The sequence below is a fragment of the Polistes dominula genome, unplaced genomic scaffold (assembly GCF_049000335.1).
Source record: "Polistes dominula isolate Pdom_NZ unplaced genomic scaffold, Pdom_raw_medaka contig_79, whole genome shotgun sequence".
NCBI lineage: Eukaryota > Metazoa > Arthropoda > Insecta > Hymenoptera > Vespidae > Polistes > Polistes dominula.
The window spans coordinates 1,876,984-1,894,774 of record NW_028300916.1 but is presented as its reverse complement, the minus strand read 5'-3'; the positions used below and the strand labels follow the sequence as shown (position 1 = coordinate 1,894,774).

Here is a 17,791-nt window from a genome sequence, read left to right as displayed (position 1 = left end):
GAATTGGTCATTGATTTTTTTGTTTTCATGAGGATGTTTCATTTGCTTCAGGATAAATGCACATGACGATGAATCCTGGGAATCCGTCTAATGTTCCCCGATTTTATTGAATAAAATATTTAGATGAATTTTTTATTCAATCGTTCTAATCAATTCTAGGGAATCCGTCTAATGTTCCCTAATTGCATTGTTATGGGGGATGAATTTTTCAAATGAAAATGTTTCTCTCAGATTACTGTTTTGTTTTTCATTTTCTCTTACGTATAATTATCATGATTAATGTTGATAATGTATTTAGTTAAAATAATAGTCGCTTGGATTATGATATAATGTAAATATAATTAAATACTGTAATACTTCAGTCTGCATTAACTTTTACGAAGAACGAATGATAAATTGAAAATTAGTTAAATGTATTTATTAATTGATTATTTTTTATTATTTAATTTATATCGAATCGTGTCTTCGTTAATGGATTATTAATAATAACAACAATAAATCCAATTAATGTTCCTTAACTCCAGCAATGAGATTGCTGAAGACTGATTCGATCGGGATAGTTGATGATTCGTGTGATTCCGTTGTAAATCGTCCATTTGCACGATAAACAAATTCACTTTCTATCGGAAGAGTCGATGCTTCAACTGCAGGACGAATTTCATTGATGGAATCATCAATTGTTGTAATCGTTTGATCATTCGTTGACTCAGTCATCAACATTTTTAACGATTGCGTCGTTGAAGGATAATCAACGTTTTTGTTGATCACATTTTGAACGGGTATTCTCGTAGTTGCTGTTAAAGATGAATATTTAGTTTTGATTAATATTTTTTGTCTTTCTGTAGTCCCAGATTCAGCAATGGAAGTTACCAATCTGGTAACCAATGGTTTGTTTGATGGCGTTGTTGTTCGTTCAGAATCAACGAAATTTTGTAACTCAGAATTATCATCAGTTTTATATTTCGTTGTATATTCTTCATCTTCATCAGCCCGTTGTGGAGTTGTTGTCCTTAAAGATTGTTGTTTCCTATGAAAAGCATCAGCAGCGTAATCAAATTTCTTAGCAGGTATGAGCGTTTCCGTAACTGGAACTTCAACCGGTGTTATTGGACGTTTCGTTTGATAACGAGATCTCAAACTTGACGTTGAATATTCAAAATAGGAAGGTGTTGTTTCCGTTTCTTTATTAATTCTATCCTTCTGAAGTTTTTCTTCGTAATTTCGATAACGTGCTCTTGCTTGACGATAACCACTGAATTTCAACTTTGCTGCAGTTTCCTTGGTTTCCGGATTTTCTTCCGTTTCTTCCGGTGAAGAATCATCTATGGGATACCATCGTTTACTTGACGATACTCTTTCCGTAGTTGATGTCTTTTCTTCTTGAACGTTGTCCAAATTTTTAATGGAACTTGGAACTTTGTATGCTCTTCGTGATTCTGGTTTACGATTGATCGTCACGTATCGAAATTTATTCACATTACCAGCTATCTTACTATCATCCTTTTCAGATTCCTCAGGTTCTTTTGGACCTGTTGTTGGATATATTGTTGTAATTGATGGTTCGGTTGTTAAATACGTGTTTTTAATTTGATCAGAAGGTGGTGATGATCTTTGATTGGCTAATCTTTCAGCAGGTATCGTATAATGTTTCCAAAATTCTAAAGATTCGTTCTCAATCGATGCACTGCTTATGATATCCTTCGTAGTAGTATCATCAACATCATCATCCTCTTGTTCCTCTTCATCTTCCGTTTCATTATTATCATCATTGTTAATTTCCAAACTTTCTGTAGTTCTCGTAGTCGATGAAACAGGTCGACGACGAATGAACAAACTCTTCCTACGTTTAGAAAGTTGATTAACGTCAATCTCGTTTTTCTCAGTCGTTGATAACTCACGATTGTATGGTCTTGAAATTAAAGCATATCTGCTGTTCGGTGTTTCAGGTAACAATATTGGACGTTTGCGAACAAATTTTTTTCTCACATATCTTGTTTCAGAAGAAGATGATTTGCTATAAACTTGAGACTCATCCAAATTTCGTGAGATGACTGGTGTAGTCGTTTGAATAGTTGCTGTTACATTTTCTGTAGCTAAACGAGTTTCTTCTGGATCGTATGTGTTATCTACATAAGTGCTTGGTGGTGTTACAGTTGCTTCTGTTGTAATTACAGTTGAATATGGATCTTCATTTTCAGGAATCGTTGATTCTGCAGTTGACGTTGAAGTTTCAGTAATCGTTTCATCCATTATTGTTGCTTGAGTTATCGTTGGATTGGAAATAAAATTATCATCTTTTGTACTTTCTGTTGTCATAGTTGAAGTTTCTAAATTATTATCCGATGATCGATCGGTCAAAGTATAATCAATCGTGTTTGGAAACTCGGTAGCAAATGTGGAAAGACTTTCAGTTACGTTATCAGATTCTTCTATTTCTTCTGACTGTAATTCTGTAGAAATTTGATCAGTCATATTATCCGATTGGAAAATGGTCATTTCTGAAGATACTTCTGAACGGGATGAACTGAATTCATCTTCTTGAGAAGATGAAGTTTCAAAAGATGCTGTGGAAGATTTGCCATTTAATAATCTTATGCGTTTCAATACTTTTCGTCTACGATTAATTTGATGTTTCGTGTTTTCTTCAATTTGTATAGCTGTAGTTGAAGTATTATTGTTACTGTCAATCGTTACAGGTCTTCTCCTAAGAATAACTTTTTTTCTTCTTTGATTGTTAAGCTTTCTTTCTGACGAATCGATCGTATCCAAATTCGTTTCGTTTATATTTGTTTCCATGTTTTTGTAACTCGTTGGAGAAATCGATTGAATAAGAATATTTGGTGTGGTATACATCATTTCCGGATTTAAACTGGTCTCGTAAGAGACGTTACTATCTGTAGAGATAGTATTACTTTCAGTTGTGGATTCTGTAATGTAATAAGTTGACGCAATCGTATCAAATTCTGGTCCTGGTTGAACGCTCGTGTTACTTTCTTCGATTTCCGTAATACTTGGCGTTGATGACACATCGAAATCATCAGTTACGGTATTGGTTGTATCATTGTCAGTAATTTGAACGGTACTCAATGAACTATCAGTTGTACTTTGTTCAATATCTTTAATAGTTGTCGTCATAATTGGTGTTGTAGTCGTAGTCGTTGTTGTTGTTGTTGTTGTTGTTGCTGCTGCTGTCGTTGTTGTTGTGACGTTGACAGGAACCGATATTTTTTCATTATTTTCCGTTGATGCGTTAATCTTTTGAGTTACTTGTTCAGTATCCACGTAATTCCTCTTATTAGGATTCCTCGTTCTACCGTATAATTCTTTATTAATGCTAGGTGGTGATTGTTTGAAAACTCTAATGTTAGTTATTTTCTCATTGTCATCCTTATCCAAATTGACATCTGATTTAGAACGAAACTTTTTACTTCTGCTATTATATCCTTGAGTAATCCTAACGATTGGACTGTCTTCGAGTTCGTTAGATTTGGTTATTTCCGTAGTTGTTGATTGTACGGAAGGACGACGATATCTTCTTCTTGGATTACTATTTTCAATGATTGTTTTAATTGTAGTAGTACTTGGGGATTCTGTCGTACGACTTCGTCTACGGGATATGGTATTTTTCGATATGTCTTCGTTAATAGGACTATTCGTCGATGAATTATATCTATTAATTCCTTTACGTTTGTTATTAGACCTTGATCTATTCGTACTAGTTATTTCTCTCGTTTTGTTGAACGTTTCTTCGTTAGTTGGTGGATTTTCTAATTGTTCTTGTTCATTAATCCGTTTATTGTCGGTAATACGAGTTGTTGAGAAATCCTGTCTTGTTCTTAATCGACCTCTTCCTATCAGAAACGAGCTCGATCGGGTCGAATTTCGCGACGTCGTTATACTCACCTTAGATCTAGAATGATCGTTCGATGACGGCGCTAGTGTCGACGTTAATGGCGGCACTAATGGCGGCGCTAATGGCGTCGTTGTTACGTCAGCAGTCACACTACCCAATCTTCTCCTAGTAAATCCGAATGGTCGTGGTTGCGATACCGTTGCTATTATCCTGGTTGTTGACAATAATGATGGTGTACCTGGACTTGGACTCGCTGGTGCTGTAGTCAAAAGGATTTCCGTAGCTGATTCTTCGACGAGTTTAACAGGTGAATCGGTCGTTGTTGTTGAAGGTATCAAATTATTGTTGTTATTGAGATTGTATGCTATCGATGTTTCTTCGACAGGATTTATCTTGATGCTTGTAGCTTCGTTACTCGTACTTGTACTCGTTGATAATGATGATGATGAAGATAATGATGAAGATGATGATGATGATGATGATGAATAAATGGATGTCACTGATACTGAGGGTAAAGTGGACTCTGTCGTAGTTGATGCTTCTGTTGTTGTCGTTGATGTTATCGTTGAAAGTATCTTAGGTGTTGTAGAAGTAGTAGTAACATCTTCAATTTTATCAATTTTATTTTTAACAATTGATCCCTCTGTCGTTATCTCATCGATCCTAGAATTATCATTGGTATCAGCCAAATTTTTTTGAGTTGTACTTCGGAAACGTTGTATGTTGATATATCTGTAACACATTTATAAACACATTTACAAGATTTCTTACTTTAGGAATAATAATTTAACGTTATTATTGAAACGATTGTTTATTAGAAACCTAGATTTGGTAGTTGCCGTGTTAATTTCATGATGATCAGTTTGTCGCGTAGTTCCTTCCAAATCCAATTGTTCCGATGATTCCTCACCATTCTTATTACCTTCCGTATTCCTAAAGTTTTTACTTCAATCAGATTATCTTGAAATATTCCAATTAATCGACTATGATTTATATAATATAGTATTTTACAATTATTACCTGTATCTCGTACGGGTGCGGAATGGTTTTGAATTAGGTTCAGATTCCTTATCTTGATTTCTAAAAGAAAGAAATATTTACAACAACAAAAAATGAAATAAAAAATATAGAAACAATTAAGGATAATTTTATGAGCCATGAAAATATTTTCATATTGATTTGTTTGTTTACTTGGTAGACCCGTTAGGACGTCGTCGACGAATCGGAATTTCCTCTTCCGCGTCATCAGCTTTCTCTTCTACGTCATTTTCATTTCTAAAATATTTATATAATATTATTATTATTGTTATTAATTTGTTATTAGCATTATTTCGTTAGACCTACTTGGACGTAGTTGTAGAAAACCTATTGCGTCGAATATTAACATAATTTGGTGTTACACGTTGAGTCGAGGTACTAATTTCTGATGGATTGCTGATAGTTTCATCTTCAGATGAAGCCACATTTGTGTTGTAATCTTCCAATTCGTCATCATCCTCTTCTTCCACATCATCGTCATCATCATCATTATCATCATCATCATTATCATCCAATTGTGGTGCATTAGTTGATGCCCTAAACAAATCAACTTTATTTATATTTTTGTTCCACACAAATTTCAACTTCAAAATAAAACATTGAATTACTTTGGTCTTTCAATTGTAACATATTGCGGTTTTTGTGCTCTCCTAAGACTCTTCACTTCAGGAATTTCATCCAAACCTTCGAATTGTGCTCTACCAGGACCATTTTGGTAATCAAGTTTAGCAGAATAACCAGAAACTAATTTGCTAGCTTGTCGATTCAAAACACGTTCGTATAAAGTTCGACTGATCGTTGCTGGGGTTACAGGATCGTTATTGGACGAGGTACCTGTACTCTTTTGTTGAAGGTGTAATTGTTTTTCTAATTCTTCGATACCACCTATTATAAAAAAAAAATTATTTTATTAAATTATTGATAATTAATTATAATATATTTGTGCAATGGTATAAAATATTACCTGCTTTTCTAATTAAATTAATCAATTCTTTGATAACTTTAGGATCTTCTTCTTCCTCAGCAAGATCACCATTTTTCAAATCTTCTTCTTTTTCAGGTTTTGATGTTGTACTTGTGGTTGTACTTGTTGTACTTGGTTTATTTCTAGTTATGGTTTTATATTGAAGTGGTTTCATGGTTGATGTAATTTTAGGTTTGAATTTTTCTTCTTCTTCTTCTTCCTCCACTTCGTCTTCTTCTTCATTTGAGTTTTTAACTTCTTCTTCTTCTTCTTCTTCTTCATCGTCATAATACTCTTCATCTTCATCATCTTCTTCGGAATCAGATTTACTTGTAGTTGTACGTTGCGTTGTACTGTGCAAATATGTTGTACGACTTGTTGCTGCAGTTATTGGTGCTCTAGTTGTCGTTTCACTTGTTTTTGATTTAGGACAAACCACGTTACGTGGATAATCGCAAGAATCAGCAGCTTTGTTAAATACCAAACCTATATATACAAACAAAATCATTGAAAATAATATCAATTGAAAAGAAACATTTGAAATTGAAGATTTATTTTACCTGCAGGACAAGTAAATGGATAAACAACCAATCCCAAACCAGCACCACCACTGTCCAAACACCAGAAATATTTTTTACATTCTCGTGGATGTGGATAAAATCCTTCATCTTCACATTTAAAATCTAAAAAAAAAAAAAAAAAAACACACACCAATGAACAATTTCAATAAATTGTAATAAAAATGAATGAAGACATTTTGTATGATTTAACCAACCAGTTCCAGGATCAGGTGTAGTTGGTGGTTCAGGTGTTGTCAATTTGTTACTCAAAGATTCAGTAGTTGAACGTTTATCATTGTCATTGTCCTCATTTCTTGCTGGTTTTCTACGTCGACCAGTTGATGATCGATTTCTCGTTTTATTTCTATTTCGTGGTCTTTTTTCTTATCAGTACTTCTGACAACATTACCATTATCATTTTGATTTTCAATGGAAGACGTAAGATCGTAAGATCGTCTTTCAAGTTCTCGATCATCTTCATCTTCATCTTCTTCCTCTTCTTCATTGGTTGATTTAGTTCGTGAAATTGTACGATATTTAGGTTTAGATGTTGTTACCTGTTTTCTTGTGACAGGTGCTGATGTTGTTGTAGTTCTTCTGATATTAGAATTAGTTTTTCTTCGTGAAGAACTGGATGTACTTTGACCTCGTAATTTTTTACGAGAGTCTGATGATTTTGGTTTTTGTGCAACATTACTTCTATTAAATGATGAAAAATATTGTTAAATGTTATTATTATTGTTAATTGTGTGTATTGATTAAAAACAAAACAAAAATTGAAACTTACGTGTCTTCTATTAGAAGAGTTTCTTTACCAGCTTCTATCAAAGGATATGGGCGATCATGACACTTTCCACGGAAATCATCGTTGTCAATTGACCAGAACATCATACCACCTAGATTTCTCTCGTTTATAAAACGAGCTTTCAATCGAACGATATTAACATCGTCGTAACCAACCCATTGATTACCCTTGAAAGCATATGGTCCCATTGCTTTAGGATTAGGGTGCATTACTTCCCAATCATCCGAATTTGTTATACTTTCACAAATCTATAGTCAAAGTATATATAATATTATTTTTTATTATATTATATATATTTGTAATATTATTATTTATTACGAATTGTTTTATTTAATTATAATATTTTATTTTATATATATATTATTATATTAATTAAATATAATATATAAATATAATATAATAATTTGAGTATAAATATATTATTTTATTATATATTATATATTAATTATTATTATATTATAAATATAATAATTTAATTTATACACTATTATATTTATAAAATTTTGCAATTTATTTTATTATTTATTAATTTGTTCATAATACTAACTTCGTAATAAGCTAGATATCCCTTTTCACGTGTATCATCACCTTCAATACCTGGACCATCTGCTGGTGAACCCAAATCTGTTGCATCTTCGTTAAAAAGTGTATACGAACGACCATAAGTTGGTATTCCTAATATTATTTTTTCTGGTGATGCTCCACTTTTTATCAAATGATTGATCGTATAATTCTACGATAGATTAAAAAATAGTTATGAACTTTTGTTGTTGTTTGTTTGAAATTTTGTTTCATATAAATGGGAATTGATAAACATTTCTTACAATTGTTAATTCACTGTCATAATTATATTCATTGTCCTCTTCCAATGGATAAAGTGGTGCATGATGATTTACAGCTGGTTCATAAGCTGAATGATAATCGTACGATAAAAGATTTATAAAATCGAGATATTCATTCAAACGAGGAACATCGTAACCTTTATCAATGTATTCGATACCAGCAGGCACAGCCATTGATAATAATAATCTTGGTCTTCCTGTTTTTTTAGATTCTCTTTCAAATTCTTCGTAAAGTTCCTATTTAAATATTAATTAAACACTTAACATTGTTAATTATCTGTTAAATTTAATGTTTTCTCAAATAGCTTATAAACTTGTGTTTTTTATGTGTGTAGGTGGTACAATTGAAAATATTTGTTATTTGATTACTTACTTGTACAAAATTGGCATAATTATTTTTATCATGAGGTTTACCACCATCCCTAAAAGCCGGATATTCCCAATCGAGATCAAGGCCATCGAAATGATTTTGTCGAAGAAATTTAATCGAATTTTTAACTAATTCTTTTCTTCTTGCAGGATCGGCAAGCATTGGTGAAAATCTACTCGAACCTTCGTTCCAACCACCGATCGCTAACATTGTCTTTAAATTTTTATTATACGTTTTCAATCCCGTAAATTTAGCATAACCACCTGCATCATAATTTCATCCATTATTTCAATAATTTGTAATGAGAAAAAAATAATCATATCGAACGAAAATTATACCTTTCTCGATATCTTGGTATTTATCGAAAGGTTTCAATGCATTGTCCTTGGTAAAACCGCCGAAAGCATAAATCAAATGGGTGCATAAATATGGATTTATGTTTTGTGGTGAAAATTTTGCCGTTCCCGGTCGATATATCGACCAATTAGTATAATAACAGACGATTTTTTTCTCTGCCATACCTAAATAAAAATTCAAATTTAAAAATAATATAAAAACAAAAAAAAAAGCATCTGTGCAGATCACACAAGTTATGTTAGAAGTGAAACCTTCGAATAAACAAGTTTCGAGGATAATTTATTATATAATATTATTATAATATTATTTGTACTTTTAATTTTTAATTATTTATTTAATTATTAATTTAATAAGTGTAAAAATGCGCGCCTGTTCGTATACAACCCTCCAGACACACTTTGAAAATGTTGCTTGCAAGCGACATCTACTGGAACGGAATTTTTTTCCAGTCAAAACTGTTCATACACGTACGTATGACGGGTTGCCTATCTTTCGGGCAGAAAAAAATTTCGTCCCAGTTTGAGCAGCATTTTCAATGTATGTCTGGAGAGTTGCATTCATACAGGCGCGTATTTTCACAATTATTAAATAAATAATTAGAAAAAAGTACAAAATAATATTATATAATAAATTATCCTACTCCTGATAACTATGCACTCGTCTCATTCTTTCGAAACTTGATTTATTAAAGGTTTCACTTCTGACTTGTGTGATCTGCACACATATTTTTCTTTACTTGTTTCTTTTTTTATAGATACGCACGAAGAATTTCGTATGTTTTTTTTTATTTGCAAGCATGCACGTAAGTTTGAGAATAATTTAACGATAAATAAATGGTATCTCTGACAAACATTCAAACATTCCACGTAAGAAATAGTCAGATCGTGACGTACCGATCTTTTACCTACAAATACAATATCCTGTACACATATGTGAATGCATGTGTAGGATAAATACGAACGGGGAACGCGTAAATGGTTTAGAGAAAACAGCCCAGAGAGAAATTCAAACGTGATTGAACTTTCATTCGTTTCTTCTCTCGAAACGTTTTAAACATCAATGTACTCTAAAACATAGATTCTTGAATCTTTATAGTTTGTCTTTTTCAAAATTTCACTCGTTAATTATCAATTTAATTATGGTTATAAATTTATATGTGAATAAAAGGTATAGATGAAAGATCAAATATTTGAAATATTTGAACATTTCAAATACACGTGTAATATTTAACATTTAATATTAATATTAATTAATACATTTAATATTATTTTTTCATATATCCCTAGTTTTTGTTTTCAATTTACTAGAATATAACTTCAAATAAATTATCATAAATATAAAAATAAACAAAAAAAAAAATAAAAATAAGAAACTTCCTTTCCAATTTTCTTTTCAAATTTATCTCTGAATAAATTACTCCTATTTTGTTCATTATTGTTTTTAAAAATGTATTAGCAAATATTTAAAGAATGTCAAACCACTTGTCAATAATATCTGAAGTATGGTATTATGCTCTATTAAATTAATACTATTACACCAGGAACGTAGTATGGTGTTAAATCACATAAGACTAACATAACTAATCATAAGTATACTTAATATAGTGGGTGTGTTCAGTGAAAGAGAATCTCGAGTGGTTTTATATTGAACTATATATATGTATATATACCTATATACATTGTATATATCTTTTCAAAGCATCTAACCTAACTGGAAATGTTGAAAATATTTTCAAAGGTGTTCAACATTCTTCCTTTTACTCTTTGGTCTTACGTATTCAATTTACAACAGGTATAGAAAACATATGGATACATTTTAACACAACGAGAAATCATTGACTGACCTCCCCCTTCTCAACCTGACCCACATAACCACTGGTCAGGGTCACCCCTATCGGTTATCGACTTCTTCTTCTTCTTATTATTATTATTATTATACCATTAATATTTCTATTGTTTTTGTTTTGTTTTCTCAACGTCATTATTTATAAATCAGTGAAAATTCGAATCAATTTCATTTACATTTAGTGTTCATCGATATAACTCTATTTTAATTAATCTAATTTATTGTCTTTCTTCTTTTTTAATATTTCCTTTATTTTTTTTTGTATTTTTATTTATTTTTGTTAAATTCAATTTATATCTAAAGTTTGTAATTTAAAATATACATATATATATATGTAATAGAATTTGAAGTAATTAAAAGTATTTTAGATTTACTTAAGTAATCTGAAATAAATTATACCATAAATATAAAATAACAAAAAATAAATAAAAAGCATTACAAATTGTAAATGCTTATAAGTTTTTTTAATTTTGGTTAACGTGGTTTCTTTTAATATAAAATTAATTTTTTATTTTACTAGAGTAATCGAAAAAATAAATTAAACCATAAATATAAAATAACAAAACATAAAATACTTCCTTTTCTAAAATTAATTTTGTATTTTAATTGTAATTTAAAAAAATTTAAAAAAACGTATTTATATAATCCTTTTAATATTTTTTTTCTATATTTCAAATTGTAAAAATGCTTATATGTTTTTTTTTAATTTTGGTTAAATTGGTTTGTTTCAATATAAAATTATATTTGTATTTTACTAGAGTAATGTAAAATAAATTATACCATAAATATAAAATAACAAAAAATAAAATACTTCTCTTTCTAAAATTAATTTTGTATTATAATTGATTTTAAAAAAGTTTAAAAAAAGGTATTTATATAATCCTTTGACATTTTTTTTATATTTCAAATTGTAAAAATGCTTATATGTTTTTTTTTAAATTTTGGTTAAATTGGTTTCTTTTAATATAAAATTAATTTTGTATTTTATTAGAGTAATCTAATAAGTAAATTATACCATAAATATAAAATAACAAAAAATAAAATACTTCCCTTTCTAAAATTAATTTTGTATTTTAATGATAATTTAAAAATTTTTAAAAAGATATTTATAAGGCTTTTAATATATATTTTTTTTAATTTCAAATTGTAAATGCTTATATGTTTTTTTTAATTTTGGTTAAATTGGTTTGTTTTAATAAAAAATTAATTTTTTATTTAACTAGACTAATCTAAAAAATAAATTATACCATAAATATAAACTAACAAAACATAAAATACTTCTTTTTCTAAAATTAATTTTGTATTTTAATTATAATTTAAAAAAATTTAAAAAAACGTATTTATATAATCCTTTTAATATTTTTTTTCTATATTTCAAATTGTAAAAATGCTTATATGTTTCTTTTTTAATTTTGGTTAAATTGATTTCTTTTAATATAAAATTAATTTTGTATTTTACTAGAGTAATCGAAAAAATAAATTATACCATAAATATAAAATAACAAAAAAAAAATAAAAAAAAAAACTTCCCTTCCAAGTGAAGAAAGTTTTCATATTTAAAACGTATGAACAATTTAATGAAAGTTTTTGTTAAAGTATTAAATAACATCGAACCATTAGGTGCTTACATGTACGTTTGATAAATTTGATACACTTTTAGTAATAAATAACGAGTTAACGTTTATTTCCCGATTCTTTAATGAACACGTTTGTAAAATCATATGAAAAAAAAAATATATATATATATATATAAAAAAGACATACACATACATACGCACAGATCATTATACAAATAAAATTTACGAGCACGATTTTTCTTCTTCTTTTCCTTTCTTTCATTATATATTCTTTTTTCTTTTTCCACGCTCAATGAGTCTGACTATCACCGGTGTACTTGTATCACTTTGTGTTACGTCTATCAGAATTCTACCGTAACTCCTTTCTTAGAAAAAAAAGAAAAAAACATAACCAATTGCACTATGTTACGCCCTTTTACGTACTTTTCCACGACATTTTCACTTTGTAATTTGATGAACGAGGAAATAGAGTTCTATTTTGTCTAATCAAAAGCATATTAGCTATTATTATTATTATTATTATTATTATTATTTTAATAAATATCTTCTTTCAATTGATATATTATATTTTAAATACATAAAAGATTCAATTGTAATAATAATAATAATAATTATAATAATACTTTAAAAGAAAAGTATCACACATTTAACATAATTTTTAATTTAAAATTATCTTAGGATTAATCGTAAACATAAATAATCCAAAATACACATATGACACATATGCACATTATTTAATAAAAATAAAAATAAATAAATAAAAAATTTCTTTGTAATAATGATAATAATAATTATAATTATAATTTAAAAGAAAAGTATCATTTATCATATAACATTTAATTTAAAATTAATCTTAATCTTCTTAACATAAATAATCCAAAACATACATATGACACATATGCACATTATTTAATAAAAATAAAAATAAATAAATAAAAAATTTCTTTGTAATAATGATAATAATAATTATAATTATAATTTAAAAGAAAAGTATCATTTATCATATAACATTTAATTTAAAATTAATCTTAATCTTCTAAACATAAATAATCCAAAACATACATATGACACATATGCACATTATTTAATAAAAATAAAAATAAATAAATAAAAAATTTAATTATAATAATCATATAATTTTTAATTTAAAATTTATTTGCACATTATTCGATACAAATAGAAAAAAAAAAATTCAATAAAAGATTCAACTGTAAAATAATATAATTATAATAATAATCCAAATAAAATAATAAAACAAAAATATTATTTAACTAAATAATTGAACTCTAATTTAACTAATAAAATAAAAAAGTATCATTTATCGTATAATTTTTAATTTAAAATTTATCTTAATCTTTAATATAAATAATTCAAAACAAACATATGCACATTATTTCATACAAACAAACAAAACAAACAAACGATAATTATATTGCTAATAATAATAATAATAATAATAATAATAATAATAATAATAATTAAAAAGGAAAGTATGTGTTTCGTAATAATTTTGAATCGAAAGTATTTTCTAATAGCACACGTAAGCACACTCTAACAAAACACATATACACATTAGTTTTATTTTCTATGTGATTACACGTATATATATATATATATATATATATATCTAATAGTTATATGTATTTAAGTAGATGGAATTATGTCGATGAGATCAATAAAGATAACAAACAACAGTGAATCACACGTGTCTTGTGTTTAATGCTAATCAGTAAGCTTTGATTTTCACTTTAGCAAAGATTAGAATTGTGAAATGGACTTACCATCCTGAATGGTACCAAGGACAGCAATGGCAACCAAGAAGAACAACGTTCGTATCTGCTGAAACGGAAGAACGTTGCATTGCATTAATAATTCGTCGTCGTCATCCGTTAGTAAATTGTGTTTTGAATTTAATGACCTAACGGTATATACTTCATTTTTTTTTTTTTTTTTTTTTTTTTTTTTTTTTTAATTAATGTTAGTTCATTCACACGAACGTTTATGACGAATGAACTGCGATTAGTGAACTTACGATGAATGATTCAAAGAACTAAATGTTGAACGTTTTATTATGAATGAAATGTAAGATTCTTACGAAAACATTTAATCACACAGAGTATTTGAAAATGAAATTTGAAGTATAGTCGTTCAGGACAATTTATCATTGTAATGTTTTTTTTTCTTTTTCTTAACAATCTGGTAAATAATATAACTCTTTAATTTTTCGTAATAATCGACGTAACATCTTGGATTTAGAAATTCAGGAAGAATAATTTACATTTATTAGTATTCGTAATTGAATTATTCTTTTTTCTACTTTCTTTATTTATTTAGTTGTTGCAGTTAACGTACTTATTTTTATACACGGTTAATTTATTTCTAATCTTTATTATAGCAGTCACGAAAGTACCACTCGAATTTATGTTTATCTTTAAATAACTTCATAATGTGTAATATACTCATGTTGCATATTATATTGCGAAAACGTTCACTTCTACATTTTATTATATCGCGAAGACGTTGTCCTTGCATTTTCATTCCTAACTAATGTCCTGATTATACCAGCAAGTAGATATTTCAAAATGTTTAAAATATATCTAATAAATCTATCAATGATATATTATTTAAACAATAATCTTTAATTAATGATATAGTTAATAGATGCATAACTGATGATGGTTGCAATTTTGATAGTAAAATCAAATCACGTCTTATATAATTTTATATTTATATTATATTTTTATTATTTTAATATAATTTATATAATATAATATTATATCACAAACACACACACACACACACATTTATTTTATTTTTTTATAATTTTAATATAATTTATATTATATTATATAATTTTAATATAATTTTATATTAATATTATTTTTATTATTTTAATATAATTTATATTTTGTATTTTTATTATACTATATAATTTTATATTTATATTATTATTATAATTTTAATATAATTTATATTATATTATATAATTTTATAATTCTATTATTTTTAGTATTTTAATATAATTTCTATATTGTATTTTTATTATATTATATAATTTTATATTTATATTATTTTTATTATTTTAATATAATTTCTATATTGTATTTTTATTTTATTATATAATTTTATATTTATATTATTTTTATTATTTTAATATAATTTATATATTGTATTTTTATTATATTATATAATTTTATATTTATATTATTATTATAATTTTAATATAATTTATATTTTGTATTTTTATTATATTATATTATATAATTTTATATTTATATTATTATTATAATTTTAATATAATTTATATATTGTATTTTTATTATCTTATATAACTTTATATTTTTATATTATTTTCAAATAGGGGTCCTTGCAAAGATCTAAAATCACCTAGTTAAAAGTCAAGTATTAATTAAACGCATACAAACAAAATAAACAAAATAGAAAAACATTAAAATGTACGATAAAAAGTATCGATAGAACGAAACACCTGTAAAATTTGTTGGAGGTCAAATGCATGTATTTATTATCCTTCCAAATGTAATGACACGGTCAAAGGATAAACGTATTGCGACAAATTCTAGGTCTCTTGTTAACACACTGGTGTGCCACTCCTCGTTATGTAACTTGTGTAAAGAGAAAGCAAGAAGAAAGAGTGCCATTCCAAGAGACGACTTTCTCGTACGAGTTTTCGAGTTTTTCAAGTATTTGTTCACATATATATATATATACATATACATATATATATATATATGTGTGTTAGTATATGTTCGTATGAACGCTTTCATGCGTATACACGTTTATGTTGTTGGTTAGTAGTTACGCTATAACGTTATGTATTAACGTAACGTTTCATTCCTATACGTGATAACTGTTTAATATTGTGTGAGTTTGAAAGGTAAATGAGCCGGCCATGAATTCCAGGTGAACCTGACAAAAGAGATCTTTTTTTTCCCATTTTCCAGGACGACATTATTGTCGTTAAATATCTAATCAAAATGTTTAATTTTATTTAACATTCAATTTCAACGAGACAATGATCTATTACAACGTTAAAACAGTTTGACTATAATTGTTCTAATCTTGGTTATCAATTATTAATATTAACAATTTTTTTTTCTTACTTTTAATTAAATGAATTAATTTTTCAGAAATATTCACCCTACGAACTTATCAGATCAAGTAGACGCGTACTGTGCGAAAATTCAAAGTCAATTATTTCGAAAACAAAGCTTCAAGTGAACTATTTTTATTCTATATTTTTGATTTATTGTTTTTTTTTTTGTAGAATTAACCCCTTTTCGCTTGTACCACCAGTTACCGACCACCCTGTATAATAATATATTAATATATATTATTTTTAATATAATATATGTATAATATATATTATAATAACTATATATAGTTATTATAATTATATATATTATATATATAATATAATATATGTATATATATTACATTACTATATATTATTAATATAATATATTATAATTAATTCGTATTAATATTAAAATAATTGTAATAATATATTATTCTTATATTATTAATATAATATTTCATAATATTATATTTAGTAATATTAAATTATAATTATGTTTTAATAATAATTTAACAATATATATAATATAATAATATATTTATAATATATAAATAATATAATAAATATTATATTATAAATTATTAATAAAATATAATATAATATAAATATAAATTATATATTTACACTTATATTATAATATTATTATTTTAATCTAATAAATAATATAATTCAATATCAAAACTAGAATATTAACTGGTTTTACATTAAAACAAAATGAAATTTAACAAACAACAAAATTTACGATTCCTGTATTGGATTGTATAATATATATATATATATATATATATATATATATATATATATATATATATATATATATATATATGTGTGTGTGTGTATACAGGTGTGATAAGTATGAAAAATATTAAACAAGTTGCAACTTTCCTTGTTTATTCTATCAATTTATTTTCTAATTATTTCTTCAGTTTTTATTTATTCTTTTTATTTTTATAAAACGATACGGATCTCATGTCAGACAGAAATTAACAGACACCGGTAATCGTTAATAATCTTTTATAATAGCATGATCAAATACGTTGTATTTACACGTATACACAGAAATGCATACAAACTTATATTGAAAGTAGAGAAACGTTGAGAGCTTTAAATGCAGGGTAAGTGAAGTCAAAAGATTCAATGTACCCTCTTAAATGTCAAATAACTTTCTATAGAATTCTCAATAGAGAGTAAAATATCTAGTAGAATTTGATTCTAAGTATTAGGTCGAGTCATAAATAACTTCCGTTTTTTATGAGACAAAGAATGGAGGTTTCTGCGACTGATAAGTACAAGACACCTTTCATGGAGTTTTTTTTTGCACTATTTGCAATTGTTCAACGTATCTATTGGATTTTGTTCCAATATTACCTTTAAAAGGTTCATCAAAGTCGGAAATACGTCCTGCATTCGGTTCATCTTTTAAGATCGTATCTCCAGAACGGAATTTTACAAACCAATTTCTGACTGTCCTATTAGTTATCAGT

The 17,791-nt window shown here is 26.8% G+C and overlaps 1 protein-coding gene across 1 annotated transcript; it reads right to left on the bottom strand.

Annotated features, from left to right (window-relative positions):
- Window positions 1–493: 493 nt before the first annotated feature.
- Window positions 494–14,954, bottom strand: LOC107074486 (uncharacterized). Its single transcript, XM_089170772.1, is given in 16 exon segments — window positions 494–4,585; window positions 4,676–4,798; window positions 4,874–4,933; window positions 5,045–5,128; window positions 5,198–5,428; window positions 5,500–5,776; window positions 5,856–6,341; window positions 6,416–6,538; window positions 6,631–6,798; window positions 6,801–7,114; window positions 7,203–7,468; window positions 7,768–7,953; window positions 8,045–8,299; window positions 8,436–8,695; window positions 8,771–8,953; window positions 13,993–14,954. Coding segments are annotated over 16 exon segments (7,182 nt in total). The 5' UTR covers window positions 14,078–14,954; the 3' UTR covers window positions 494–504.
- Window positions 14,955–17,791: the final 2,837 nt, after the last annotated feature.